The following is a 24384-nucleotide window of genomic DNA, read 5'->3' as shown; positions in this document are numbered from 1 at the left end:
AAATGTGCCAATTTCCTTTTATTTGTTTCCTGATGTTTCAAGTTCATGTTCTTTTGGGATTGCATATCCTGGCTGGTGAATGGACTGAGAGGCCATGTCGTGATTGTGCAGGTTTATTTGATATTCCATGTAGGTTTCACAGCCTGAGTTCATATATATTTTTATTTTTTTCAATTTATCTTTTTTCCCTGTACAAAAGTAGGATACATTTCAAATATTCAAAAATGTATAATGTGTAAAGTGAAACCCATTGTAATCCTATTGTCCCTAAGAATACTATGATTTTGTTTTCACATGATGTCTCGAATTTTTAAAGATATGCACACACAAATCTGTTATTGTTATTATTATTTTTTTTACAAAAATGGGATCATGATATACTTGCTGTTCTGCAACTTTCCTATTTAACACTTTTTATAATTTATCTTGGGCATATTTTCATGCTGGTACATATCAATCTGCCAAATTCTTTTTAATTTTAATATTACATTCCTGTACAGAGGCAGGAATTTAACCTATCTCCTACTGATACATGCTTAGGGTGGTTATAAACATTGCTCTATGTGTATATGCAACTTTATGATGTTCTTGCTTTTAATAACTTTTAATAATAAAATAAATAAAAGTAAATAAAATAAAAATAAAATTAAAAATTAACAAAAATAAAAACTAAAAATTAAATTTAAATAATAAATACAAAATAAATTTAAAAAATGCTTTTAATAACAATCCTATGCTATTGTTTTCATTCTGGATTGAGGTTCACTTTTCTTTCTCTTTCCTTCTTTACTCACCTTAGATATATGGAGGCTTTTCCCACATGCTTTTTTTTTTACATTGCTTTTTCCTCCCCATCCATTTATTCATTAATTAGTTAACCAATAAATTGTTACATGAGACTGTGCCACTTTCTGTGGATGTGAAAGTCAAAAAAACATGACCCTTTGCCCAAGACAGGTTCACAGTCTCGTAGAGCTGGAGCACTCACTACCGTCAGTCTGTTCCTACTACCTTGCGTTCAGTTTCTTCTTTCAGTGTCCAGTCTGGAAATAAAGACGATCTTTAAGTGCTTCAATGAATTCCGAAATGCTAGACTATCATTCTAGTAATAACTTGACGTATGGAAATTTCTGATTGCCACTCATACAGTTTTCTTTGTATGTAATGTATGTAGTTATAGAAAAATAATGAAATCTTTCCCCAGGAAAGGGAAATGAGGATTCCTATTTTTTTTTTAAGTGGCATTTAATCACAAAAATCTAAACTTGACATTTTGCTATTATTTTTATTTAAGTAGCAGAAGTATAACAGAAGATTAGTTCGCTCTACTGAAAATTTACCATTTTCTCACAAATCCATAAGGGAAATGAGACTCTGTTAACCAAGTAGGAGCAATGTTACAGAGACATTATACTTTAATTCTTACTTGTTATAATTTATGTTTTTGAAAAAGCTAGATTTTTTCTAAGATTAAAATACAGCCAAGATTTTATTTTACCAATTAAAAAAGATTGGTTTCTTTTCTGTTACTAGTAGTATTTTTATTGTTTTACAAAACATTCTCAAGTTTAATTCTAAGATTGTGTTATCCATATGTAGCATTACTGGGGAGTCAGAGTTGTTCCTGAATTTAGATTTTCTTCATACTAACATTCTTGTCGTTGTTAAGTCACAAGGATCACATTTCTCATCCTTTCTTCTCCTTAGAGACACATTGACTAAGCACCTGATGTTCACTTTGATTAATAATACCTGTTTCTTTACAGATTGCTAGACTAAAGGAATGTGAGAGAGTATTAGTGGCATTGGAACTTAGCAACTACCTGAATGATTCCAGTTATGCTCTTCAAGCTGTGACTCAATGTTATGGCCTCCTTGCTCCTATAATCTATCACAATATTGTTTTGGTACCTGTCGTACAGGTAAGGGTGTTTTTTCCCCCCAAGTAAGAGTATTTTTACAAAGGCAACCCAACAATGCATTTTGGAAAAGAAAAAGCAATGTGTCTCTTATAAAGCACAAATAGGTCAAGAACAAGTATTATGAAATTTTGTGAGTTAACTGAAAAACATTTTAATAATTTGAATTATATTTCTGGGGAACCATAAATAAGGACTTAAAGTGTGTTTCTCTGAAAATATTCAGCCCCGTTGCTGTCCATATTTAAATATTGGCAATCTGCTTTTCTAGTTTTTTTCCTAAGTCTTTCAATTTTTATATTCTTATGATGTTAGAAAGAGTAACATTTATTCAAAACATGTTGTTAAAGTTATCATCTGGGGAAAAACTGGTGGATGACTCAAGAAAAAATACTCGATGTCTTGGTGATGGAGGAGTTGGAATTTATGGAAAAAGGGTTTAAGTGAGAACTGGCTGCAGGGATTATATTAGTCGTCTATCTTTCCTAAAAGATCACCATAAACTTAGTGGCTTACAACAACATCCATTTACTACCTCATAGTTTCTGTGGGTCAGGAGGCTGGATACAGATTGGCTGGGTCTTCTGCTCAGGGTCTCATTAGGCTGAAATCAAAGCGTTGGCTAGAACTGTGATCTCATTGGAGGCTTGGGGTCCTCTTCCAAGCTCACTGGTTGGTGAGAGAATTTATTTCCTTGTGGTTGTGTGATAGGAGGACATTAGCTCCTACAGGCTGACTACCGATTGATTCCCCGCCACGCGGCCTCCTCCACGACATGGCAGTTTGCTTCTTTAAGGCCAGCAGGAGCGTCTCTTCTAATATGCATGAGGAGTCTTATATAATGTAATGTAGTCATGAGAGGGACGATCCTATCACATTCACAGGTCCTACCCATACTCAAAGAGAAGGGATTATGCAGGGCTTGTACATCAGCGGGAGGAATCTTGGGGACTATCTTAGAATTCTGCCTACCACAGGGAAGTAATGAGAGAAGTACAATTTTACTGCTGATACTTACAGAAAGTTATCATCTTGACCATCATTGTCATTGTCGTCGTCGTCATCATCATCATCCTCAACTCAGATTTTGAGAACCAAGAAGATAAGAATAAACTCATACAAAGTATAAAAATTTTTAATTCACTTTTGAGGAAACTAACCAGAGAGCTTAAGTAACTTAACAAACATTCACCCTGGGGTGGCTATTCTGGAGTATAGACATGCCTCCTTCTCCCGCATTCCCCACATCCAGTAGTTCGGCTACTGAAGAGATCTGCTTCCAAAATCCAAAATCTAGACTCATAGTTGGTAGCCTTCCATGTCACTTATAAATGGATTGGAGCAGTATTCCCAAATGTGGAATATGCTTCCTCCAGAACCTAAAGGTGCCTACCTGGCATTGTCCGTTCTTCTTAGAGATGAGAGGCCAGATGTTAGACCTACTTTGGAGAGGGTGTCTCAGCATGTCCCAGATTTTTCATTAATGTGTCAGGCCCCTGACTCTTCATAGGGTTTATTTCTACCCTCTGGAGGACATGCATCTTACCAAGGTCTTCAATGTACTTGCATTTTCTTGCTCATTAGGTCTAATTAACATGATGTTATTGATATAGTGGTCCAATGTTTTGTCTTGAGAAATGTCCAGAAAGTTCACATCTTTTCATAAAATATGATGTCAGAGATGGAGAGCTATCACTGTCCTGGGGGCAAGACTCTACATGTATGCTCTTGTCTGCCCAGTGTGCATGGGAACTTCTCCCCAAAAGGATATTATTTCTATCCAATAAGATAAAAAAGAAAACATTAACCATATCAATGAATACTTTTAATGTGCTCTAGCAAAGATACTACATTGGGAACAGCAGCTGTAATTGATGCTCAGTTGGTTAAGTTCAGGATAGTCCACTGTCATCCTCTAGGGTCCCACTGATTCAGGATGTTATAGCTATGAGAAAAAGTGTCAGGAAAGGAGTTTCTAATTAAATTGTGTTGTTTGGAATAGGAAAAGATGAGTGGAACAGAGGGGAGATTCCAGAAATAGGCCTCAGTATGTATGAGAACGTAATTTATTACAGAATTGGCATTCTAATCAGTGGGAAGAGAATGGATATTTTTAATAAATGGTGACAAAAAAACTGGATGTTTACCTGAAAGAGAGTAGAGTTTGACCCCTATTTTGTACCATACATAAAAAGTCCAGGTGTATTAAAGACTTAAATGTAAAATGAAGCAAAACATTTTAGGAAAAAAAATCCCAGGAGATTACATGTGCAGTCCAGGGTTGGGAAAGCCCTTTCAAACCAAGACAGCACTCTTAGAAATAACAAGATGGGCCGGTCCGGTGGCACAAGGGGTTAAGTGCACGTGCTCCACTGCGGTGGCCCGGGGTTCGCCGGTTTGGATCCCGGGTGCACACTGCTTGACAAGCCATGCTGTGGCGGCGTCCCATATAAAGTGGAGGAAGATGGGCACAGATGTTAGCCCAGGGCCAGTCTTCCTCAGCTAAAAAAAAGAGGAGGATTGGCAGATGGTAGCACAGGGCTGATCTTCCTCACAAAAAAAAGAAAAAAAGAAATAACAAGAAAGATGAGACGTATTTGACTATATTTATGGCAACCTATGTGTGACAAAAAGGACCATACCAAAGATAGTAGAAAAGTTATAGATTTGGAAAAAATATCTAACACTGATGAAAATAAATATATATAACAAAAAGTCTTACAAATTGACAATAACTTAATAAAAAAAGTGGGCACAGGATAAGAGTAGACAGTTTACAGGAGAGCAAATCCAAGTGGCCAAGAAATATAAGAAAGATGCTCAAACTCTGAATATCCATAGAAATTCACATTAAATGAACAATGTAATATCACTAGCAGAACTGAAAAGATCTGTTAACTCCTATTGCTGGTGAGGATGTGGGGTGAAGGCATTCTCATTCATTGATGGGGGAAATGTGAATTGTTATAGGCTTTGGATTTTGGTAAAGCAATCCTAATTTTAGTTAAATTAAATCTAATTTTAATTAAAATTAAAAACAAATATTCCTGACACAGCAATCCCTCTACTAGTAATTTATCCCATAGAATAAAATTTTGATAAGATTAAAAATACGTTTACTTGACACAGCAATCCCTCTATTAGTAATTTATCATATTGAAAAAAATCACCAGTTGGTAAGATGTTACTCCTAATTTCACCTCTTGGTTCCTGGATCCATGTGTTCTACCTATTGGGGACAGAGTACCACATAAGGTTCATTGGTTTAGAGGCTATACTGTGTCCTGGAGGATGGTGCCTCATCCTCACTGGGTATCATTTCAAGGCTGATGCCTCAGTTACCACTCATAGTGGGCAAATGGGCAAGGGTGTTTACTGTGGCGTTCTTGGCAGTGGCAAAAAGACTGGAGACAAAGAGAAAGTGCAGTAACAGGAGGATGGCCAGTACTGACAGACTGTAAAATTAACTGTAAAATTGTGCAACATGGATATTCTAGAAACGGCTGAATAAATTATGGTTGATCCACACTAAATAATATTATTCAGCCATTAGAAATAATGAATTAGGGCTGGCCCGGTGGTGTAGTGGTTAAGTTCACGTACTCCGCTTCAGCAGCCTGGGGTTCGTGGGTTCGGATCCTCGGCACAGACCTACATGCTGCTCATCAGGCCACGCTGTGGCAGCATCCCACATATGAAATAGAGGAAGACTGACACAGACGTTAGCTCAGGGACAATCTTCCTCAAGCAAAAAAGAGGAGGATTGGCCAATCTTCCTCACCAAAAAAAAAAAAAAAAAAGAAGAAATAATGAATTAAAGTTATACCTGTAGACTTGGAGGGTTTTTTTCATGAGACATGGTTGAAGGAGAAAATGCACAGTCAAGAAATGTGTGTATAAATCCCATTTTATAACATAACTAACTCTCCTTTTATGTACGTTTATGCATTTGTCTATAGGTATGATATATGATTGTCTATATATGATTATTTGAGGCTGGGGAAAGCTACAAAACAATTAGGTTGTTAACATGATTTGGGGATATGGTGTGGTAGGGTGGGAGAGGGTGATCATGGAGGGGAGGAATTAAAGAAGCATTAAAAAAACTCATAAGTGTACTGTAACAATAGTAATAATATTGTTAGAATGGTGGCTTGACGCAATTAATGTGCCCCCGAAGGACCAACATCCGTATATTAATTTGTCCTTTGGGATAATCTGAATGATGAATAGATTGATGCAATCTCAGCTCTACTTTCCTGCTGGTAATATTGCTCAGAACCGTGCAACAAAATTGAAAGCTAAACTTAATCATCTAGCTCTTGATTAAATTCAGGATCACGTAATATGACGCAAGGAGCAGGGGAAGTGAATACCGATAGTAATTGATTTCCTGGGATATGAACGTTTGGTTTCAATTGTAAAGGAAACTATTATTTCAAGTACCTGGTATCACTGTATAGTTAATATGGTACATCCTTCTCCATATGGTTTTTCAAGGTCTTCCTAAGCCTGGATGTGATCTTTAGTTTCTTGTATTGATGTAACATTCTACCTATGTTTTTTATGGCACTTATCAAAATGTGCTTTGTTTTATAGTTATTTGTGTACTTATTTTATCCTAGTTTTCAAGGACCTTAGGTGGGGGACTCATTTGAAAATTGAATATATCAATTTTATCTCAGAGTACACTCCTTTATACATGATAAGCAATTTATCAATAATTATTCATAATAATAAAATTTGATGGCTTAAAACTTGCATGATTTGAGTAGAACATTTTATAATGAGTAAGGATGATATTTTTTCAACAAAACCCATTGTGCTTCTAATTTTTAGATTTTGATAAAGTGTGTAGTGGTTTTGCAAGGACTACCAAATATCAACCAGTCAAAGAAACACATTGCGGGTTTTGAAAGCGTGCAGCACATGATGGCTTGTTGTATCTTCTACATAACAAAGGTATTTATCTCATTCTTTGTCTATTGTCATAAAATTTAGGAACAATAATGATTTAAAAAGTTAAGCTACTTTTAATCACAGTAATTAGAACACTTTTAAAAATAGCACCCTGAAAGCATTTTTAGATCAAAAGCAAATGGAAAGTGTAAATATTACTGAATAGAAATCTGTTGTAGAACTTTTTGATGAAATTGTGGTGCTTGTCAAAGGAACATTTAATGTTATTTTGAGATAGCATTTGTACATTTTATAGGCATTATATATTGTCACACAAAACAAATTTGTTTCAAAATCCTAAAACATCAATTATATATTTATTACACTGTAGTCAACCTGCATATCATCTTGTCAGGTTGTGACCTCAGTGGAACCTGCAGGCAGACCTGAAGCATCTTAACCCAAGAGTTGAGGCAGGACAGTGGGGCTTGGAAGACCCCAGGAGACCAAGAGGCAGGGTTATGATTGAATGGTCACAGGGTAAAGGAGGGTACGGTAATCCCATGAAATCAGAATGTAAAAAGTGATGTTAGGCCTGAAAGAAGGGGCAGACGAGGCACAGAGGCTAAGGATGTTTCTGAGATTGGTGTGCAGGGCCCTGAACCAAACAGAGACAAACTGCAGAGGTGAAGTCAGACTGTACCAATCAAGAGTGATCTATCTAGGGATCTAAGCCAGGGAGAAGACATAGGCAAAATGTTGTCAGAGTATATATAAGGTCAGGGTATATAAAGTAGGATGTATATATAAGGCAAATGGAGTTCAAACCATGTGAAAACATCTGAGGACGTTCTTTCCAAACCACAAGTGGACAGAGTAGTCAGGTAGGCTGGGGAAATTGACAGCTAGAGATCAGACAGCAGAGACTGGAGGCCTTGGTGAAGGGCCTAGTGACAGGGAGTGGGGCTGCTGGGTAGCAACTGAGGCATGTTGGGATTGCATAATGAGGGAATAAGTTGGCTATGAAGAGAATGGTTATCAAGAGACTGACCACTGGTATCTGAGTTTAGCCACTAAAAGAATGGCTAAGAGGCACTGGGGACTGTAGGCAAGATTGACCTTGATTTTGAGCTTGCCTTTTTTAAGGCAGGAGGAGAAAATCTGTGCTCTCCTGAATTAGTTGCTCTTTAACACAAGCATCAATCACAATATTACATCAATATCATCATTGCCTTCAGCCCTAAATCAATAAACTTTTGTTTAAAAAATATACACATATAAATAACAGTGGATACCAAGAGTTCTATGACAAGGTCTCTGCCCTTCAGGGGTTTATAATCCTGTTAGGGAGACAGAACATAAAATAGTTTTTCATTTTTATTTCACTTATCCATTCAACAAACATTTATTGATTACCCATCTGTGTCAGGTACTGTTTTGGGCAGTTGACACATGTACAAAGAGTTAGAGAGAACCCCAGAGTAGCTTTAAAAGAAGAAGAAGGAGAAGAAGAAAGAGAAGGAGAAGAAGAAAAAGAAGAAGAAAGGAAAGAGGAAGAGGAAGAGGTAGAAGGAGGAGGAGGAAGTGGAAGAGGAGGAGGAAGGAATCGTGGATAACACTCAGGTTTCTGTCTTGGGTGATGGATGGATGGTGGCAGCACAAACAGGGATGCAGGAAGTCGCTAAGGACTGGGACAACTGGGAAAGGCTTCACCTAGGAGATGAGGCTTAAGATATGCTCTAAAGCAAGAGTTACGAACTCAAATGCCTACTGGGGCCAAGGAGGTAAAAGAATTCATGAATTGGTTGGATGTAGGACACACTATGTTGGGTCCTGGGACAAACTGAAGAGGAGGTTCCCTACCAATAGGCATTTAAGTTCATTAAAAAGACAACAACCCTGTCCATCAAATCAAAGGCTGTTTGGACAGTGTTCCTTAATTCAACAAATATGAATTAAGTGCTTACCATATGACAGATACCGTTCTAGGCATTGGGGATACAGTAATAAAAAGATCAATTTCCTGCTCTCACAGAACTTATGGTCTAGTGGGGGAGACAGACAACAAACACACACATATAATATAATTCCCTGAAAGTTTAAGTGTTATAGGCAAAAAGAAAAGCATTAAAGGAGAGAGATTTGGGGAGTTGGGCCAAGTTTAGATAGGATGACTCTGCAGCATGTGGAAGAGTAGAATTGAGACAGATGGAGGAGGAACAGCTTTGTAGGTGGAGGGGATGAAGGATTATGTGAGCAAATGTACTTAGGGATTCATGGCCAATTTTAGCCTACAAATGAGGAGGCTAGTTTAGGTGGGGTAAATTGTTCACGTAGAGCAGTGATTCCCAACCTGTTGACTTGAGAGTTATTGTAAGAGGTCTGTGTATTCATAAGTGTGCCTAGTGTTGTTTGTAGACTGAATCAATGTATTCCCATATATGTGTTTTGCTTTTTTGCAAATATGTGTGAAAGTAATTGAAATAGTTAACAAAATTATTTTAGCTTTTGGTTAATGAGAAGAATTACTAGAGAAATGTTATTATAGCTCAAAGGCTTGTGAGAAGGCTGTTTATTTAAGGTAAAGAGATAGTGGAATTTTGGGTAGGTGGCAGTTAAGCACACACCCTGACTTCCTTTACTTTCAGACTCTTATTTCAGGTGTGTTGGAGCCTGAGTAAGCCGGTTGGTAAAGCCTGGAGGGTATATCTTAGGCCGGGGGAAGGGGGATGGAAAGAGGGCGTTTTATGGGACCTCATTCACATGGGAAACGAGAAAGAACCCAGGGACCACAGGCAGAGTGGTAGGCTTGTTTATCCTCACTGCGTGGCCCAAAGACCAGCATTATGTGTTTCTTCAAAGGATTTAGTTGACTGATTCTGGTGAATCTCCTGAAAGAAGGGCCGTATCTGCCTGCCTGTTTAATGTGGTCCTCACAGGACCCTTCTGATTTGGCCAAGGATCTGAAAGGACCGATTTGATCTATTACTTTAGTTAGGACTTAAGTTTGCTTCCATGGGGGTCTGGCAACAGAGGGGCTCTACCCTCTACCTTAGCAAAGAGGGCATGATTTGCTAGCTATTCATGGCCTGACCTCAGGAGCACAAAAACATATTCCTTCCATTGCTCACTGGTTTACCACTGTTGGAGAGACCTCTATGACCTGGTCTGTGTAGATGTTGGGGGAGCATAAGCCATTAGCAGGAGGAGAAAAATAATAACTCACTTAAGGGGAGTCAGAACCCCAAGGGGGGAAGAACAGGCCAAACACCAAAATAATTGTGTTATTTACTCTCACCGCGTTGGGAAAGACCAGAGATAACCTTAAAAAAAAAAAAGAAAGAAAAAGAAAACTTTCAAGGTGATGCAATTAGGTGATCAAAACAAAAAAACAAAAACAAAAAAAATCTGTAACTGAACAACTTTGATTTTTTTGTGTGTGTGAGGAAGATTTGCTCTGAGCTAACATCTGTTGCCAATCTTTCTCTTTTTTTGCTTGAGGAAGGTTAGGCCCAAGGTAACATCTGTGCCAGTCTTCCTCTATTTTATATGTGGGTCACCGCCACAGCATGGCTTGACAAATGATGTAGGTCCACACCCGGGATCCAAACCTGTGAACCTGGGCCACCAAAGCGGAGCATGCCAGACTTAACCACTATGCCATGGGGCCGGCCCCCAAATTTGATTTTTGATTAAAAAAATTATACAGATGAAGATTACGGTTGTGGTATTTCTTGAGTCAAATCTGGAAGTTCAAGAAATACCTGACAACATAGAACAGAATTACCTAGAGATAAATTCAGAAGGCAGACCCAGAAGTCATAACGTGAAATAAAAGGAGTTCTGGAGTAGAAAAGAAATAAATGGAGAAGTTATAAGCTCCCTGAGTCTCAGGCAGGATTAATGTAAGAACATATGTATAGATGTGTTGGCGAAATTCCTAAAGCCCAAGGATAAGGACTAATGTGAAAGTTTTGAGACCCAAAGAACGGGTTATTTGCAATGGAAAGAGAATCAATTAGCTTCAGACTTTTTATCAGCAACACTAGAAGTTAAAATACTGGAGCAACATTCGTAGAATCCTGAGGGAAAAAGACCTAGGTCCAAAAATTAATAACCAGGAAAGATATCATTTATTTGTGAGAGCAAAAATAAACATTTTCAGAAGTGCAGGCATTTAAAAAGTGTTCTGCCTATGTACTTATCTGAGGAAAACACTTGAGGAAATACTCTATCAAATGACAATCAGTTCAGAACAGAAATCCCAAGACAGGGACAGACAAAAAGGAGAGGAATAATGGGAGCAATGAATCTTGCAATATATGTGTTAATAAAATTAAATAGATAATAATGATGTGACTAGGACTTTGTAATATAAATGCTAAGTAGGGATTCTTGAAACAGAAGAGTCATCCTTGAAAGAAAAACTTGTTAGTAACCTAGAACTAAAACTTCCATCCTGTTTGGGGTGGAGGAGGGGTGAGCAGGTAGAGATTCTTGGTGTATGGTTGTGTGTTTTTAAAAAATACGTATAGTACAAAATTATTATTTTTTTGGATAGAATATATATATTTAAAGATGACTTAGAGGAATATGTAGCTATGAGTAGAACCTTAAAACACAGTAGGACTTTTAAATTGACAGAAAGGAAAAATGAACAGAGGAATGATAGGGAGGAAAAATGACTAATTCAGCAAAAGAAAGAAGAAGGCAAAAGAGTTAGTATCTAAGAGGGAAAGAATAAAATCAAGTATATTAATTACATCTCTAGGTGTGAATGAACTCAGGAGACAGAGACTGCCAGCTGGGCTAAAATGTCAGATTCAAATGGATGTTATTTCGAGAAACACTCGTAAAACAAAGTGACAAACACTGGTTGAAAAATAAATGGATAGACAAAGGTACTGGGAAAATGCAAACAAAAATAAAGAAGGAGTGGCAATTTTCATATCTAAAAAAGCAGAATTCAGGGCCTGAAACATTAGTTAGGACAAAGAGAGGCCTTATGTATTGTTCTTCAGATCTGTTCTGTCTGATCACCGTTCTCTGCTCCTGGATGGCACCTGGTCACTTTCTGGTCTTAGGACAGTCTCACTGTCAAGTATTAAAGATCAAGTCTGAAATAAAATAAAATGTGAATTTTTTACATTAGCAAATTAAAGGAGAAAAGCCATTAAATTATATGAAAAATGCTACAAAGGCATTTGATAACACGTCGTGACCTTTCCTAATAAAATTTCTAAATAAATTAGGAATAGAAGAAAGCTATTGAATAACGATAAAGACATTTACCAAAATTTTAGAGCAAATATCATACTAAATGGCAAATTTATGAAGCCATTTCCTTAAAAATCAGGCACAGGAGATGCTGACTGTTAATAGTGTGATTCATTATTTGTAGAGATTCTGTCTCATGCAATAGATAAGGATATGAAACAATTTTATAATATTAGAAAAATATAATTTATCTGTAATTGTAGAGGTCTCAAAAAGCCGTGAGAAGCTAGTTAAAAATTACGAGAATTGAAAGAACGTTTATAAAGTGATTATATGTAGCACACTTAAAAAACTAAGTTTTTTTCTTTTTGTCTACTAGCAGTGGCCAGTTAGAAATGAAGAAGGGAAAATATACTGCTTATAATACACAATATTTTAAACTTAACAAAATGTTAAAGGATGCAAATAAAAGAACTGTGAAATCTTACTGAAGGACACAAAATAAGATCTGAACATATGGCAGGCCACACCAAGTTCCTGAATAGGAAAACTTACTGTCATAAAAGTATAAATCCTTCCTAAAATAATATTTAAATGTAATGCAGTTCTAATCAGAATCCCAATGTGGTTTCTCTGAAACTGATTAGAATAATTTAAAAGTTCTCAATAGACATTAAAATTTACCATAAGTTCTCTTCAATAAAAAATGATGTTAACAGAGTAATGGGCAAATAGTTCAGTGAAATAGTATAGAGAATCCAGGAAGAGCCAGCCCTGGGTCTACAGAAGAATTTAATATATGACAAAGGTGGTATTTGGATTCTAAAGTCCAGATGGATTCGAGGATGTTTGTATGGTCTTGACATCAGGGGAGAACTTTCTCAACAAGGCACAAAATCAAAAGAAACACAAAAAAAGATAGATAAGTAGATTACATGATAATTAAAAAATATTTTTTATAGCAAGACACTATGAACATAGGTTAAAGACAAATATTAAAGAGTATATGACAAATATAGGATTATTAACACTGATTGCCTCAGGGAGTAATCAATGAGAAAATGTGAAATAATTTTACAGTTTGAGAAAAGAAGAATCAAATTTATTTTTAATTAGGGAGGATATGATTAAATGTTTCAGTCTCCTTGGAAAGTGGGGCACTGAACGGGTACCAGACGATGAACGGCCATCTTCTGAGGTCAGAGCTGAGCCATTGAAGGATTTCAAACCCAGGAATGACCTAATGAGATTTGCATTTTTTAAAAAAGAAATTCTTCTGGTTGCACAACAGCTAGTAATTAGAGAGGGCTAAGACCTGAGGCAGGGAAAGAGTTGGAAGGTGACAGATAATAAACTAAAATAGTGTGGAAAAGCAGGAGAGAGAATTGAAAGGATTCAAGAGTTATTTATGAGATAGAATTGAGAACCTGGAAACCTGTTGAGTATGGGAATAAAGGAAGGAGAGAGAAGAGTCAACAGTAATTCGGCTATTTGCCCTAGGCAGTGGGGGGGAATACAGTGCTATGTGTTGAACCGGGATGAGGAGTAATATTGTGTGGGAAAGGGGGAAAAGATAATGAGTTTTGAATATATTGAACTTTGGGGCCTATAGGATATCCAAAGAGGTGGCCATTGTATATTTGGACCTATAGGCTTGGAGTTCAGGAGAGGCAGAATGTGTATAAAGACAAAGGAGTCCTTTGTATATAGACTCAAATGAAGCAATAGAAACCAATGATATCACCTGGAGACAGTGTGCAGAGTGAGAAAGGAAGAGAATTATTTAAGAATCTCAAGGGTGCACGTGGTGCAAGGGCCAGTCCTGCTTCTATTAGGCAAGAGGAAGAATTGCAGAGTTGGTTAGTCCAAAGCTGTTCTGTCATTTCTACCCCCTCCCCAACCTCGAGAATCTTCCTACTGCTATTAGTTCTGTCATTGTCACATGGTGGAACCATTGAAAGCAGGGGTCCCATACAATCCAAAGCACCCCTTTCCATTTCCAATGCTACAATTATACACACATTAATTAGCATTATGCTATGCTGAAAGTGCACCTTCCAAGGTTACTTATCTTTAGAAAAGCTTGGCCTTTTTCCCCTAAACCCTTCCGTCAATGAATATTTCCAGGAGAGGGGTATCTTTTTCAAATAAGAGAAGGCCAGGTTACATTCTCTTTCTACGGCACTGGACAACTGCTTACTTTACATTTAAATAACTAATAGCAGCTGCTGCAGTATTTCTTCCAGAACCAAGAAACTCTATTCCAAGGTAGCTTGTTGCTTGCAACTTACCAATGGCAACTTCTTCTGCTAAAAACCAACCAAACAACTATCCAACCAACGAACCAACCAAAAAACCAATTCTTTTTATCCAGGTACTCCACAACATGTGGCTATTAATGCGAGGAGACAGGAGAAGGAAAGGATGAGGATATAGGAGGAAAGGGGTGTCCACTAGAGCAAGATCCCCAAGAAGGCAGGAGGCAATGGGATCTGAGCACAGGTGGGAGGGATTAGTCTGGACAGGAGATTCGCCTCTTCCCTCTAACAGGAGGGAAGGATGGTTATAGTTGCAGGTGAGTGTGTAGGTAGGTTTGTAGACAAGAGGTAAGCTAGTTCCCCTACTTTTCCTCTGTGGAAAGGGAAGCAAGGTCATTTGCTGAGAGTGAGGAGGTGGGGAGTAAGGGTGGGTTTCAGAGAATTGCGAAGATGTCTGTGATAGCCCATGTGGAAGATGGGAGAGAGCACTGACCTAGAATAAATAGGGTTCCTGACCTGCATTTGGGGCCCAGTGAAGGTTGAAGTCCTTGAATTCACGAGGCTACTCTCCCAGCCTTGCAGGATTTTTCTCCCGTAGCTCACAGCAGCTTCATTTCCTCACTTGCTATCCACGACTCCCTTCTCCTTTCCCCCCATTGAGGAATCGTATTGAGAACCAACTGATCTTATTGTAGAAATGACCCTGAATGTGTTCTGGACATTTTTTAAAAAGTAAAGTATGTATTAATGTCACGATTTTGATATTAGAGCTGGTTCTGTCCCAAATTCTTATCCTGAGAACTGTCATTTCAGAAGCTTCCTCCAGCCTGACCAGTATCCCCAGAACCCTGGACTAGCCCTGAATCCCAGATTTCAGGTGTTTATTTGATATAAACACATTTTTATATGGGTTTTCTCTTAGGTCATGTGAAACCCAATTAGTCAAATGACTCTCTGTTCTGTTTAAAAAATTGGTAATCTTTTCAGATGGCTCAATCTTTCTTCTTTAAGCAGCAGTATTTCCTCTAAAAGTTGCCAGAGTTCCAAATGAAGTGCCACTTCTGAGACACATCATCTTAAATGTTTCAATATTTTTGCATTGTTTAAAAATTATTATGCTAAACATCTGGCATAGTCTTTTTATTTCTGTTCACCATTTGGTATGTTAAGTAGAATTGATTCTCCATTTTTCTTTTGATTGGAACAATTCTTTATCATTTAGTATTTTCTACTGGAATATTAAAACAAGGGGAAAAATTGCACAGTTCTCTATGAGCCTAGGACATAAATACGTCGGAAAGCAAAGTTGAATGGAGAACAAACATTAGCTCATTTCTGTTTTCTAAGAACAGAACTTACTCCCTTTGTGTCAGTCTTATAATGAGATTGGACTGTTTTGCCTGGCATTCAAGGCCCTGCTTGACCTAACCCCATCTACCTTCTCAAAATTTATTTCACCATTTTCCTTTCCACATTCTGGCCCACAGTCAGCATTAGTTTAACACCATTGCCCTGGCCCCACAGAAGTATTTCTGGTTCTTAGCACCTTGCATTAGGTAGGTCTTAGGTTTAAGCAGCCACTCACTGCTTTTCAGCCACCTTATACATCCTTTTCCTGCATGAGAAGTAACAGTTTTTACTTATCTTAAATACTAACTTAATCAACTTAACAGAGTACAGCTACATATAACAAATTCATACAAACTTATTTCTATGCTTAGAGAATTTCCCTATGGGGTTCACAATGAATGTGTTCCCTTCATGTGACCCTTCACTACAGCAGAGTCTATGCAAATCAGGTTACTGGCCAGGGAAGTGTTCCTGGAGTTGATGCTAGAGCCCAGATTTTAAAGACCAGGTAAAGCTGTAGAAATAGGTGGGAAAGCTGTTCTGAGAAATGCCTCAGCTGCAGGGAAGCATGAAGTTCTGAAACCATGGTGAGTGTCAGACTTTATACTTGGCTCAATATTTTGTTAGTTTAAAGGACAAGGAGACGAGTGGTGGAAGATTATGCTAGAGAGGTAGGAAAGGGCCAGGCTAGAGACGGCCAAAGAATAACAATTAGTAATAGGGCATGTGGATGAGAGTGGCAGAGTGGGCCCTCCCCCTTGTGATGACAGTATCTGCTTTCCCTAGGATTCATGGAGAATATGCCAAAAACAGCTTGTCTCTAGTCCAGCCCATAACCAGAATGTCTTGTAAATCATTTACTGATATAAAAGCCCCCCTAAGACATCATGAGGTCAGTAATTGTGCCATTTCACATAGAAAGCAACTCAAGACGAGAGGCGGTGGTTATGTGGCCTTTAAGAATGCTTTTAACTTGGATCTTTTAAGTGGAAATATTTTCTTAATAGTTAACTTACTATACCAAAAGGTATATGGCTATATGTCCCGGAGATATGGAGAATACATTACTGATGAGATTCCTGTTATTTGTCCTTTATTTAAAATAATGGTATCATACAGCTTTAATTCTAGGGAAATATGGTCTGGAGGTAAACTTCCAGTTTCTTTAACAAAAGCAAAGGAGTTCTTTGACCCAAAACATTAATTAGACTTTCGAATTTATGAAAGTTGATGCATGGCGCTAGAAAATAGACAAGAGTTTCCAACAGAGATAATTAATAAATATTTTTAATTAGATTCTGCGTTCCTGGAAGGAATATGACCTGGCAGTAATGATTATAAATTATGGAAAAAAGATGCTGGACATCACATCAAGGTGCACATCTCTCTTTGGGGTTACTGACCAAGAAGAGGTGCAAGAGGAGGTAATTGTTTTTTGTTTCCCATGTTTGAACATATGTTTAGTTGAGTCTTTTAAGGGGTCATGTAGTATTAATAAACATGTTAGAAAATCGATCAGTTTTTAATTTGTCATATTTACATAAAAGAAAAGCAATATATAGTGAATAGTTTCTTTTTTTTTTCTTTTTCTTTTAATTGTGGTCAAGAAAATGAAAAGGAATCTATGCTAGAATACTGACGAGTCCCCTATCATTAGTTAGGTGTTGATAGAGAGCATCCTACACCCAGTTGGACATTGAACTAAAAGCCCTCTAAAGTCTCTTCCAAATTTAAGATTTATTGTTCTGGGTGGGTCATTGAATGTAGTGAACACGTGTCAGAGCTTTTCACTGTGTTCAAAGTAGATTTCCTAAACTCATTGTGACACCTAAATTGTCTTCTTCACGAGACAGCTAATATTTGAGACTACTTTTTAATATCCACCTCCCAAGCATGGGACTTCATAGAACCTGTTATTGCCTTTCCTTGAAACTATGCAGTTACATGTTTTTTTGTTTTTCCTGAGGAAGAGTCTCCCTGAGCTAACATCTGTGTCAGTCTTCCTCTATTTTGTATGTGGGTCGCCACCACAGCATGGCCACTGATGAATGGTGTAGGTCTGCACCCGGGAACTGAACCTGGGCTGCTGAAGCAGAGTGCACTGAACTTAACCCTTATGCCATGGGGCCGGCCCCAGTTACGTGTTTTTGTAGATCAAATTTTGAAATGTTGCTTAGTTGATCAGGTTTCTGAGGTGCACTGGGAATTGCTTGAAGCCCCTTCAGTGACTGGATGGGGGTAGAGACTATTATCTCCAAGCCTGTTTCAATTGGAGCAGCTCCATTTCTGTCTCTATTATATGTTGAGTTTCCAAGTAAGCGTTTGCCACAAAAATCTTCAAACATCATCACTGTTTTGCTGGATGAATTTTTTAGCCATCATACTTTTTTGGGGGGAAGAGGGGGTGTCTAGAGAGAGTTTTGATTAAATGGGAGGCAATTTGAGAGTTTTTTTTCACCAAGTGTTGTTCACTCTGAGTCCCTCAGCCAGCCCCTTTATATCACCCAGGCCTTGACTCAGGACCCTGTCCCTTCAGATCGTTGTAGGACAGGGCCCCATGCCTCTTTCCTTGATATTTCCTTCTGACTAAGACTGTAGGGACTGAGAAGCTCATACCTAATTTATAGGAGTCAGAAATCATTATAGCCACTCAAGGTCCCTTTAAACCTAAAAGGGCTTGGGAAGTATTTTTTTTTGAGAACAGGAGACATTAACTGGTCAATTCTCAGGCTCAGATAGTTGAAAACATGGTGGGGAGCCCGAGCGTAGACCCACCAATTTTTAAACCAGTAATTACTGATCCTGTTATGTTTCAATGAAAGGCAAAGCAGTGAAAGCAATTAGTTTAGTTGTAAAGAAGCTCCTTCTGGGAAAAAGAAAGGAAAAAAAAGAAAAGAAAAAGGGACACAGGGATACATTTCTGAGAGCAGCCAGGGAATTTTCTTTTGAGGATTTTTAGAGACATACCCTCAGCTGCTTTCAGAAGAGTGTGTGTATTGGGGAGGGGCTGGTTAGGGAGTTGGAAGTTACTGGGAGGAAGGGAGAGGGAAGAGAAGAAATTTTTTGGTCAACCTCCATAAAACTCTTAGTACTATGTCTGGCATTTACTAAGAATGCAATAATTAATAATATTGTTATTAATTATTAATTCGTATTGTTTAGCCATGCAGATCATAGTTTTGTCTACCAAGTATGAAAGTATGAAAACATAAATTTAAAGAATGTTATTTGACATGACAATTGTTGCAACATATTGAAGTACATTCTGACATTTAACCAATGTTTCTAGGGTTCTTCTAAGAAGTCTTCCAAGACTAAGAAGCCACAGCAGATATTATTACCTGAAAAAATAAATGAACAGCTGGTCTTGTTGGAGACACACCTACTCAAACTGACAAAACAATGTAGTCATTTTTTTTTTCTTTCTATGTACTTCTGTTTAGCATTATGTTTTTTAAAATAAGAAAATATGTTTTCAAAAGGATTAAGATGAGATTAGCGTTTGGTAAACCCTATTTAAGGTTTATGCATTGCTTTTCCATTATGTCATTAATCCTAACAATATTCTGTTACTATGGGATTGCAAACAGCTTTTTACAGATGTGGCTCATGAAGATTAAGTGATTTACTTAGGATTACATAGTTGGCTTAGATTTGAGCCTAAATCTTCTGATTCCACAGCAGGATTTCTCAACGTCGACGCTATTGCCAATTTGGGCCAGATAATTCTTAGTTGTAGGGGGCTGTCCTAGGCATTGTGGATGTTGAGCAGCGTCCCTGGCCTCTATCTGTAAATGCACAGCACGCCATCCTCCCAAGTGACAACCAACTGGGAGGCAAATGTTGCCAAATATATTGGGGGGGGGGTGCAAAATGGAGAATCACTGCTCTAAAGGCAAAAATATAACTGAGAAATAAACGGATAGCATGAGGGGTGTTAACGTGTGAGTGATCTGAGCCACGGTCTACTCAAGTGAAAGATTAGCTTAATTTTAGGTCATTGTGCTGTATAGTAATTTCAAAATGGACTAATGTGTTAACACAGTGATTGGAATTTTGGAGTTTGCAATTTGGAAATCTGCTTAAGAAATTGATTTAGTTTCTGGTGATGATAAATATTATCACATTTTTAAAAACCAGGTACTTCAAATCTGGAAGAACAAGGGGACTTAAATTTCTCTTAAGTAGGAAGCTGCACTTTTGGCCTCTTGGTCTTTGGGGAACTGATTATGTAGAATTCCATGTCCCTACCTCACCTCTCTTATTGTGTGCCTCTCATGTATCTGGGTGCTCACGTTGTTTCAGAATTCCCTGACTTCAATCTCTCACTCTATTTTGATATGCTCCATGTCTGTTTCAAGCTGAATTTATGAATTTAACCCAATGCTCTATTATTCCCATTATCAGTAAACAGAGTTTTGGGAAAGCTGTCATTGTCTAGCTACATATAAAAAATATAATTTCTTAAAAAGGAAAGTGTTCTAGAGATGTAAATTGCTTATTTTAATATTATCAAAAAAACCCCATTTTACTAAGAAGCACAACGTAATGTTACTAGCTAAACAGTAGATTCAATAACAAAATAATAAAAATAATAGTTTTATATACAGTGCTTTCTGTGTGCCAGGAACTATTTTAAGTGTTTTATACATAGTAAAACTCATATAATCCTTATATAACACTCATATGAAGAAGGTACTATTATTATCCCATTGTAAAGATGAGGAAATTGAGGCACAGAGAAGCTGAGTAACTTCCCAAGGTCTTATAACTAAAAAGTGACAGGGTTAGAATTTGAACCCAGGCAGCCTGGCTGAGTGGCTGTGCTGTGTGTGTGTGTTCTATACTTTACTATCTTTTAAAGACAATTTTATAAAAATGGAGTTAATATATTTGGTAGGTTTCTGAGCCTGGGGTGTGCTGAGGTACAACAGCTGTTGAATAAGAGAGACTCATGCCTTGGAAGCTCTTCACCTAGTTGGTGGTGGACTCCTTGGCTTTTAGGGGAAAAAATGAAAGGAAAATAATTGAGATTATTGGATTTTTTTACTCTCTAAAATATGATATAATTGATATTTATCAATTGATATTGATATATTATAATTGATATTTTATTTATTCAATTTAGAATGAATACTTGGGTATTTTGCAGTTTTTAAACCCCTCCAAAGAATTTTCATTTTTGGTTATTGATATTAAGCAGAACCTAAAACTTATTAATTTTTTTAACCTTAGATTTTACAGCTGAACTCTCAGGAGCAGAGGACCCTATATTTCTTTACCCTATAGTTTTAAATTGGTCAGTCAAAGGCGCTGTAAAAGAAGGTAGGTGACCTAAATGTATCTATGCTGTTCACTTGACTTACTATTGAAGATCGTTTATTCTGTGGATTCTGCTCTTGTTTTTCTACTTAAAGATTTCACCTTTCTAGGCAGAAAATTCTGGGTTCCTACCCACTCAGAATAATGCAGAATCTTGATTGTCAAGGAATGAAAGAGACCTAAATAGTTACCTGCTTTAAAATCTGGAAAGATAGAACCTTTATGGTCGCTTATTTTGGTAGTAAATGGTGTTATTATGAAACTTACAAAACTAGGGAATTAAAAAATGTGTTAGTGATCTTTAAGTTCACCTATGAAGAAAGAGCAACATTATTGCTTAACTCAGAGTAATATAAAATAAAAATTAGGATGACTAGTTATTCTGATAATTATTAGCAATTTCTTTCCCCAACTAGTCATATGTTAGAGGCAACTTTTATGAACTCTTTCTTAACACTGAGACATTTGGAAAATAAATGAAATACAGACCATAAAGGATAATTTGATCTTATAAAAATGATAATTCTCACCATATTTACTCATCTATTTTTTTTTAAGTGAGAAATCTAAAAAGCAGATTAATAAACTTGCCTATTGGAACAAAATGACTTTTAGCAGTAGTGACCTTTCAGTACCAATAACTTGGTGTATTGGTAATTATATGTGAACTTCCTTGTTTTCACAGTTATGAAATTTAAGCAGAGACCTAGATTCCTGGAATTCTTTACACAAGTTATGCTAAAATGTATGAATGATGAAAAATTTCACCTTTTGGTGGAGATAACACATTCTGTCTATGACTTCTTGAAAAGGTACTTGTAATATGCATTTTATTAGTATTAACAACTTTAAAAATGAGTAACATTGTCACTTTAAGATACATAAGATGGATGAAAAAGAGGGTGGAGTATATACAGTTTACAATAGCCACCTGGGAGAGAGTGAGGATTTATGTCTGTGTGTGTAAATAGATAAATAAACATAAAAATATTTATACAATGGAACTAAGGAATAAGAATAGACCATGTTCATATTTCTAGGAGGAAGTAGATTAGGCTTTTTTTTTTTTTTTTTGCTGAGGAAGATTAGCCCTAAGCTACCATCTGTGCCAGTCTTCCTCTACTTTATATGTAGGTCGCTGCCATAGCGTTGCTGACGAGTGGTGTAGGTCCATGCCAGGGATCCGAACCCATGAACCTGGGCTGCCGAAGTGGAACGTGCCAAACTTAACCACTAAACCATGGCCATTGGGCCAGCCCCTAGATTAGGCCTTTTATATTGAGTCAGGATGGATAATGGCATCTCCAGGCCATCAGCTTCTCTCACACAGGCTTTTGGGTCCAGTTTTGGTTATTTACCACGCTTTTCTAATTCCTCTAAAGTAGCAAGCAGAGCATCCTGGGGGTTTCCATTTGTATATGTAAATGCAGAGTTCCTCAAACAGAAGTAGTAAAACTACTTAGAGCTATCCCTCTTGTTCTTTAAAGCTATCCCTCTTGTCTCTAAGCCTGAATGAATCTCTTTGCCCCCAAAGAAAATTGTAGTGTCTCGTGGCAGTTATGAGAGACGCCAAATGAATCCAACCCTTCTTCCAACAACTGGGCTTTACTTTCACCACTGGACATAGGTCTATCTGCCTCATTTTAGTAAACGGAAACATCAATAACATGTGGTCTATTTAAAAAAAGACAGCAGAATAGAAACATTCTCATAAAAATGTACAGGAAAATATTCTTCCTAAAATAGGCACTTCCTTTATTAGGACAAAAGCTTGGAATATATGTGCTTCATATTTTCAGAAGATAAAAGAGGAAATTGCTTCTATTAAATGAAGCAGGCCATGGTAATGAGAGAATTGGTCAGAATTAGAAAGTCCCATTAAATTAAAAACAAATAGCCAAAATTAGATGTTTGGAAGCTATAAATAATATTCTTGATACCAAAGAAAATCAGAAGACACTTTCAGTGTGCAGTGAAATTTGGAGGGCTGACAGTGGAGGTCCAATTTAAGAGTAATAGATATTCTGAAAGAGGAGAAAAGAATGAGAGGCTTTGAAGCATTGACCAGTGATATAATAAAAGACCTGAGGTTGGAGACTGAGCAGTATAACTGAGTTCAAAACAAAGGTAATGATTCCAATTTTCAAGTCTGAGCAGATGTTTTAGGATGCTCTTCTCCAAGTGAGGGCCTATAGAGGAGGGCAGATGCAATATATTGATTTCTACTTTGATAGTAATATCTATTTTCTTTTTATATTTGTGTGCATTACATATTTTTGAACAAATTTTTCTCATACTGCAACAGGCAAATATGCTGTTGTATTTTCTTCCAATTTTATGGTTTCATGATTTATATTTAATGTTTTAATCCACATGGAATTTATTTTGGTATGGGGATTTAGGTTAAACTTTAGATTATTTTTCTCAGTTTATCAATTGTCCTGGTCACATTTAAAGACTAATCTCTTCATTACTTTGTTTTTTTGGTGAGGAAGATTAGCCCTGAGCTAATATCCGTTGCCAATCCTCCTCTTTTTGCTGAGGAAGATTGGCCCTGGCCTAACATCTGTGCCCATCTTCCTGTACTTGATATGTAGGATGCCTGCCACAGCATGGCTTGATAAGCAGTGCGTAGGTCTGCTCCTGGGATCCGAACCTGTGAACCCCTGGCTGCCAGAGTAGAGCACGCGAACTTAACTACTACACCACTGGGCCCGCCCCTACATTACTTATTTTTTAATGCCACCTTTTCACATTCAAAATGGATGATTCTACCTATAATACTTATAAATCACAATGAAGATATTTCATAAACTTTCATGCTTCATGTAACAAAGAGTCAAAGCATGTGGAAATAACTGCTGAAAAGAAAAGGCTAATTTGACAGAAACATAATAATGTCGAGAGAGTTTAACATGCCACTTTAAAAAAGACAGAAATAACAAGGACATAGAAAATTCACATAATATAATTAATACAATTTATTTAATATATATAGCTAATTGAGTTAAACACTTTTTAAAGCGCTCATTAAATTAAAAAAAAGGTAATATTTAACCTGCAGAATAAAGCTCAATAGATCACTCAGACTAAAATTTGTAAAGACAACATTCTCTTACAGTACAATAAAACTGAAATTTTATAACAAAATAAATTACTGGCATATATAATTGTTGGATCAAAACAGAAACCTAACTAAAAGTATAGAGCTTTTTTAAAATAATGATAATGAGAAGCCCTAATAGCAAATGTTCTCAAAGCAGCAGTTGGAGACAAATACTTAGCTTTGGAAGCTCTTATTACTAAACAATAAAACAAAATTAAGTGAACTTTTATTGAACTCAAGAAATTAGAAAAATAACAATAAATTTAAGAAACCAGAAAGAAGAAAATAAAAATAAAAGTTGAAATTAATCAAT

The 24384-nt window shown here is 37.0% G+C and overlaps 1 protein-coding gene across 6 annotated transcripts in view; it reads left to right on the top strand.

The window, feature by feature from the left end:
- CFAP54 (cilia and flagella associated protein 54) overlaps positions 1 to 24384 on the top strand; it is a 289887-nt gene that overhangs the window by 89722 nt on the left and 175781 nt on the right. For all 6 annotated transcript variants that reach the window (XM_087449073.1, XM_087449072.1, XM_014780106.2 and 3 more), the window contains exons 25-30: positions 1767 to 1922; positions 6759 to 6881; positions 16939 to 17067; positions 18933 to 19047; positions 20879 to 20968; positions 21651 to 21777. In XM_087449073.1, coding sequence (XP_087305199.1) covers positions 1767 to 1922; positions 6759 to 6881; positions 16939 to 17067; positions 18933 to 19047; positions 20879 to 20968; positions 21651 to 21777 — 740 coding nt within the window. The remainder of the gene's footprint in view (positions 1 to 1766; positions 1923 to 6758; positions 6882 to 16938; positions 17068 to 18932; positions 19048 to 20878; positions 20969 to 21650; positions 21778 to 24384) is intronic.

Source organism: Ceratotherium simum, chromosome 25 (genome assembly GCF_057802395.1).
Source record: "Ceratotherium simum simum isolate JZ-2026a chromosome 25, ASM5780239v1, whole genome shotgun sequence".
Classification (NCBI taxonomy): Eukaryota; Metazoa; Chordata; class Mammalia; order Perissodactyla; family Rhinocerotidae; genus Ceratotherium; species Ceratotherium simum.
This window is presented reverse-complemented; position numbering and strand designations above follow the sequence as displayed.